Below are 6,103 nucleotides of genomic sequence, written 5' to 3'. Positions count from 1 at the left end.
CCCCCCCCGTCACCCCGGACTTTGTAACTCCGGCGTTTGGGGGTTTTTCTTCTCCCCGCGTCCCGCAGGCGATTCATCTTCAGCGATGTCTTTCATCTTCGAATGGCTCTACAACGGCTTCAGCAGCGTTCTGCAATTCTTAGGTAATGCTACAGCCCCCCCCCCACCCCGTGCCTCGGCTGCCCCCGGGCCGGTTTGGCTTCTCCCGGTGCCCACATCCCCCAAAACTTAGGGATTGGGGCGGCTCTGAACAGGGTAAAGGGTGGCGGGGAGGCTGCACGTCAATAAAGGGATTTTTTACAATACTGGGGAGAAACTTTGGGAGCATTTGGAAGCCTTTGGCCCCTACTCTGTGTTTCTCTTGCCCTTTAGAAGTGCGGGGGCAGCAGGGTCTGCTCGGCCCCAGGCAGAGGGAGCTCCATCCTCCTGCTCCTCCTGCCATAGTCACGGGTTCCAGCAGAACTCCTTGCAGAAGGATGGGGTGCCTGCTGTCCCAAGCGCCTCTGGGAGGGAGGGATGAGAGGGATGGGGTGGGAAGAAGTCCTGTTGGGAACCCGAGGGAGCTTTCCTGCGGCCAAAATCCGTTCTTCCAAAGGAAGCTGTCCCCTGCTTTCCACCTTCTCCCCAGCAGCTCGCTGCTGTATTTTATGAGTTTGTTCAATTTTCACATCCAAAATACCCTGTTGAGGCAGCAGACAACCCCTAATACTTTGCTGCACACTCTTCTGCTGGGGTGTGCTGGGAAAAGGAATGGAATATTCACGGAAATACGAGCTTAGGGGGTGCCCGTTGCTGTAAACACCCCCATGCTTTGCCTTGGATAAAGCCTGTGTGTGTTTTCCCTGCTGGGAGCATGCACAGGTGGCAGCAGAGCTCTGGGAGAAGGGCTTCCCTAAAAACAGCAGCGTTCTGGCTCTGGGTGAGCCCGCTGGAGTTTTCCTCTTGCCTTCTTCCTCTTCCTCGCAGGTTTGTACAAAAAGTCTGGAAAACTGGTGTTCCTGGGGTTGGATAACGCAGGGAAAACCACTCTGCTGCACATGCTCAAAGATGACAGGCTGGGTCAGCACGTCCCCACGCTACATCCCAGTAAGTCTTTCTGGGTAAAGCCTCCCGGCGCGGCATTTCCTCTGGAATTTTGGGGACGTGGTTTTGGAAGACACCTTGGTGGTATAAGCTCTGCCTTGGGGCTTTGAGGGTCTTAAAACCTCAGCTGAGGTTGCAGCTGCCCGAGCTGAAGTGGATTTGTGTTTTCCTCTCGAGTATAAAACACACAGGAACCGGTGTTGTTCAATCAGGGCGAGGTTTTCTCGGGGGAAGGGAGAATTTTCCCGATGAGAAGTGTAATAAAGGATCATAATTGCAGATTGAAAGCCTTCAGTGGGAGGCCGGAGAAATTTTGTGAAACAGCTCCATTTCAGTCACTGAGATCTGCAGGAAATCCAGGGAATTCCTGATTGGAGGAGCGTGTGCGATGCCAAGGTGAATCCCCAAGGAATTCTGTGACAGCTTCTTTATTTTCCTGAATCCCTGTGTTTTCCCTTTTTCAGCATCAGAGGAGCTGACGATTGCTGGAATGACCTTCACGACTTTTGATCTGGGTGGACATGAACAAGGTAAGAAAAAACTACCAAAAATTGATACTGACGAGCATCAGCAGTTAACAGTGCCTAATTATTCACTGCCTGGGCTTATTTATGGAGCAACACATGGAAAGAACCTCCTGGCTGTAGGATTGTTTGGAAGGAAACACTGCCAGTTCGTGCTCTGCTGCCTGAAGTATTTTTAACCGTGGGGGACTCCAATATGAATTGATTTCGAATTGCTGAACTTTTAGAGTTTCTAGAAGTTCTAAACAGAGTTTTTCTGCCCTTTTCCCTTTTTTTTTAATGCACACACACACACACACACACAAAACAAGCCGTGTTTTCATGGGGCTGTGTTTGTCCCTCTGCGTTCCAGCTCGCCGGGTCTGGAAGAACTACCTGCCTGCCATCAACGGGATTGTCTTCCTGGTGGACTGTGCAGATCACTCACGGCTTATGGAATCCAAAGTTGAGCTTAATGTAAATATACTTCTCTTTTTTTCCCCTTTCCCAAGACCTAAATTACAAACAGTAGTCCTTTTTTGGGCTGGAACTTGTGCAAAGTGTGTTTTGAGAGTCTCATGCTTTCGATTGGCACTTCCAGTGAGAAGCCTGGATGCCCTTACTCTGGGTGGAGCACAGGCTCTCGAGTTCAGGGGAGGTTTGGTTTGGACATCAGGAGGAGTTTCTTGCTGGAAGGGGTGGTCAGGCCCTGGAAGGGGCTGCCCAGGGAGGTGGTGGACGTGGCACTCAGTGCTCTGGGCTGGGCACAGGTTGGACTCGATGTGCTGGGAGGTCTTTTCCAACCTCACTGACTCCTGTGAGTCTTCCCCAGGAGCATGGAAGCACGAAAAAACAGCCCTTGTTGGTCACAGAGCTTAAACAAAATCATTTTCTTCCAACAGCAGCTCTTTTTTACTGCCTCTGCTGAACTCTCGCTCCCTCTTGCCCACAGGCCCTAATGACAGACGAGACAATATCCAACGTGCCAATCCTTATCCTGGGTAACAAAATCGACAGACCTGAGGCCATCAGCGAGGAGAAACTGCGGGAGATCTTTGGGCTCTATGGACAGACCACGGGAAAGGTAGGGAGGCATCCAGGCCTTGGATCTGGAGGGGAGGGCTCGCCTGTTCCCTGTCAAAGTGAGGCTCCGTCCAGAAACTAATTCAGCTCTCCCTGACAGTTTGTCCACGGGACTGGCCAAGGTGAATCAATAATAATGATGATGGTTCCTTCCAGTGCCTGAAGGGGGCCTACAAGAAACATGGAGAGGGACTATTTACCAGGGTCTGGAGTGCCAGGACAAGGGGGAATGGCTTCCCACTGCCAGAGGGCAGGGTTAGATGGGACAGTGGGAAGGATTTGTTCCCTCTGAGGGTGGTGAGGCCCTGGCACAGGTTGCCCAGAGAAGCTGTGGCTGCCCCTGGATCCCTGGAAGTGTCCAGGGCCAGGTTGGACGGGGCTTGGAGCAACCTGGGCTAGTGGGAGGTGTCCCTGTCCATGGCAGGGAGGTGCACCAAGGTGTTTTTTAAGATCCCTTCTGTCCCAAACCATTCCACGACTGGACGATGCCGATGCCCTCAGGCAGGTTTCGAAACTGCCAGAACTGTACAAAACACGGGGGGCTGTGAGAGGGCTGTCCCTGGGGTGGGTGGTGGCTCGCTGGGCGCTTCCCTGAGGGCTTCAGGGGTGCAGCTCTGACTGCTGTTTGGATTTCCCTAGGGAAACGTGCCCCTGAAGGACCTGAACGCGCGCCCCATGGAGGTGTTCATGTGCAGTGTGCTCAAGAGGCAAGGCTACGGCGAGGGCTTCCGCTGGCTATCGCAGTACATTGACTGACACGAGAGTCCCGCTCCTCTGGACTGATCCTGTTCACAGCTTGCTATGGACTTTTCTATTAGAACACGGGAGGCTTTCCAACCGCATTGACCAAGAGACTCCTGGTTTTCCGGCTGCCCTTACGGCACAGTGGTGACACCACTCTTTTCCGGGGAGGCAGCGCCGTTCCGCAGGAGTTGTCCCTGTCGGCTCAGTGGCAGCGGGGCTGCTCCAGTCTGGGAAGTCAAAACTCTGCACGCTGCTCTGTAACAGCTGAAAAAGAGAGCACGTCTCACCACTGTGGTTTTATTGACTTCAAAAAAAAAAAAAAAAAGAGAAAAAAAACCGAAAAGGAAAAAGCAATTATATTTTTTAAAGAAAGTGTTAATGTAAACGGCGTCCCTCCTAACTTTTTAGTTTAACGTTCATCTTGTTTAGTCCAGAGTCTGGTTTAGGGTTTTTTAAAAATATATTTAACGATATTTAGGTATTTCACGAATTACTGAACCAAGGTATCACGATATTAGAAGTCCTCAATAAACATAGCATTTGGGCTTAACTGAGCTGTAGGGTGGCTGTGCTGTGTCACGCTGACCGACAACGACGTGCCGTTGGGACTGAGGTGTGCAATCCCAGCTTCTTTAGTTTACAGGGATTTTTTTTTTTTTTGTTTTTCCTAGTTGGAGAGGAGCACCCGGTGCAGGTTTGGGGGGTGGTGTCCGGCACTCGCTGACAGTGGGAAGGGGCTGCCTGGCTCCACCTCAGGCCAGACTCTCCCATCGAGGGCGTCTGGTCCTCTGGCTGCGCCATCGCAGTGAGAACCACAAAGCTGTTTTGGTTGTTGTAGCATGGAAAGTGTTTGACATTTGCATATCATGAAGTTATTAATGTAGACTAAACCGGTTTCTTTTATACTCTCAATGGACTTCTTTTGTCTGAAGTTTCATTACTGTCTGGCACTCATTTTCAGTTCAATAAAGACGTGTCTTTCTCCTCTCAGGGGGCAGGAGCCTCAGTCTGGCCTGGCACTGGCTGGGCCCCGCTGTGGCCGTCAGAACAGCTGCCACAGAGTTCCAGAAGGGTTTGGACAACGCTCTCAGGAAAACAGCACGATTCTTGGCATGTCCTCTACAGGGCCAGGAGCTATACTCAGTGATCCCTGTGGGTCCCTTCCAACTCAGAGTATTCTGTTTGTTCTCATCATCATCATGGCCGGGCTTCGCGAACGAAGATTTGGGAAGGGCTCTACCCACGTTTGTTACAAGCACGCTGGTGGCTAAAGAGGCAAATATGAGCTAGACACGTCTGGTTGCAAAAGGCACAGCAGAAAGACTCCTTAAGTGCTAAATTCTGCAAGACACGATTCTTTCTGCGTTGTCTTTTCTCCTCCAGGGTGACCCTACTGCGTTCTCAAAGGCATCAGCAGCGTTATAGATGGGGTGTCTCCAGGCCTCCCTGTTGGAGGCCAGAGTAGACCAGTTATGATGATCAATGTGGCCAAGGCCGAGATGTTGTTTCAGGGAGTCCCTGTATCTTCTCTTCGGGGCTCCTCTCATGCAGCAGCCAGTGGCAAGTTCACCATAAAGCAGGATCTTAGGGAGGCAGTGGGTGCCCTGCCCAGCACAGCTGTGTTCTCAGCAACATGGCCTCAATACTTGTGACTGCTGCTTGTTCTAGAACAGATGGATTGGTCCCATAATCTGCCCAGTGGATGTTTAGGATTGTACGGAGGCAGCGTTGATGGAAGCGTTCAAGGAGTCGCAGGTGGTGGCGGTAGATGACCCATGATTCAGATCCGTATAAGAGAGTAGGCAGCACTATGGCTCTGTAAACACTGATCTTGGTACTTTTCAGGTGTTTATTTCGCCAAACTCTTTTATGGAGTTTTCCAAAAGCAGTGTATGCCTTTGCTAACCTGTTGTCTATCTCTCCGTCAGTCTTACCATCCGAGGAGATGAGGCTGCCTGGGTAATTAAACTGCTGGGCTGATTTGAGCTCTGATTGGCCAATGGGGATGAAGGAAGACTTCCTGAGGTGCAGGATGATATAGAACTTCAGTCTTCTTTAAGCTGACTTCCAGCCCAAGGAGCTCAGCAGCGTCCACAAAGCAGGATGTTAAACACTGCAGAGCTGCTCCTGCATCATCAGCATAAAGCAGCTCCTGGACAAGATGAGTTAAGGTCTTGGTGTGGGCCTTCAGTCAACTTAGGTAGAATAGGCTTCCATCAGTATGATATTGAATGTAGATACCGTCCTGATCATCCTCTATTTGTTCTATTTGTTCTATCTATTCTGTGACCTCCATGGTGCAGCCAGTGAGGGAAACTGAGGCAGAATGGATTAGTCACCTCCAGCTGGTGGCTCGCAGGGGCTTTGCTCTGGTGTAACAACCCCTCGCTGAGGCCTAGACCACCAGGAAGGAGCTTCAGCTCTGGCTCCTGGCGTCTGGGGGGACTGTGACTCTCCTGGGGTGGTTCTGCCAGTCCCGGTACCTCTGCTGGTGGTGGAAGTGGAGGCCTGATGCTCATTGTTGCTGCGGGTGAGCCCCCAGAGGAGACGCTGCCCTTGGGAAGGTGGAGAGCGAGCCTGGACGTGGGGGTCCCCGGATCCCGGTGTCCCCGGAGCCCGGTGTCCCCGGAGCCCGGTGTCCCCGGATCCCGGTGTCCCGGTGTCCCGGTGTCCCCGGATCCCGGTGTCCC

At 52.0% G+C, this 6,103-nt stretch overlaps 1 protein-coding gene across 1 annotated transcript; it reads left to right on the top strand.

Annotated features, from left to right (window-relative positions):
* The first annotated feature begins 16 nt into the window (after positions 1 to 16).
* On the top strand, positions 17 to 4,403 carry SAR1A (secretion associated Ras related GTPase 1A). Its single transcript, XM_027632388.1, has 6 exons — positions 17 to 143; positions 967 to 1,086; positions 1,548 to 1,613; positions 1,960 to 2,063; positions 2,539 to 2,670; positions 3,309 to 4,403. The coding sequence occupies exons 1-6, from the start codon at positions 86 to 88 to the stop codon at positions 3,423 to 3,425; spliced, it is 597 nt and encodes a 198-aa protein (XP_027488189.1). The 5' UTR covers positions 17 to 85; the 3' UTR covers positions 3,426 to 4,403.
* Positions 4,404 to 6,103: the final 1,700 nt, after the last annotated feature.

This window comes from Corapipo altera, unplaced genomic scaffold (genome assembly GCF_003945725.1).
Source record: "Corapipo altera isolate COAL_440 unplaced genomic scaffold, ASM394572v1 58077, whole genome shotgun sequence".
NCBI lineage: Eukaryota > Metazoa > Chordata > Aves > Passeriformes > Pipridae > Corapipo > Corapipo altera.
The sequence above is the reverse complement of the archived record's forward strand: the minus strand, read 5'-3'. Positions and strand labels throughout refer to the sequence as shown.

Coding starts and splice junctions, on each gene's coding strand:
- SAR1A (XM_027632388.1), top strand. CDS start 86: ATGTCTTTCATCTTCGAATGGCTCTACAACGGCTTCAGCAGCGTTCTG. Junction 2,064..2,538: donor AATCCAAAGTTGAGCTTAAT/GTAAATATACTT, acceptor TCTTGCCCACAG/GCCCTAATGACAGACGAGAC. Junction 2,671..3,308: donor ATGGACAGACCACGGGAAAG/GTAGGGAGGCAT, acceptor GGATTTCCCTAG/GGAAACGTGCCCCTGAAGGA.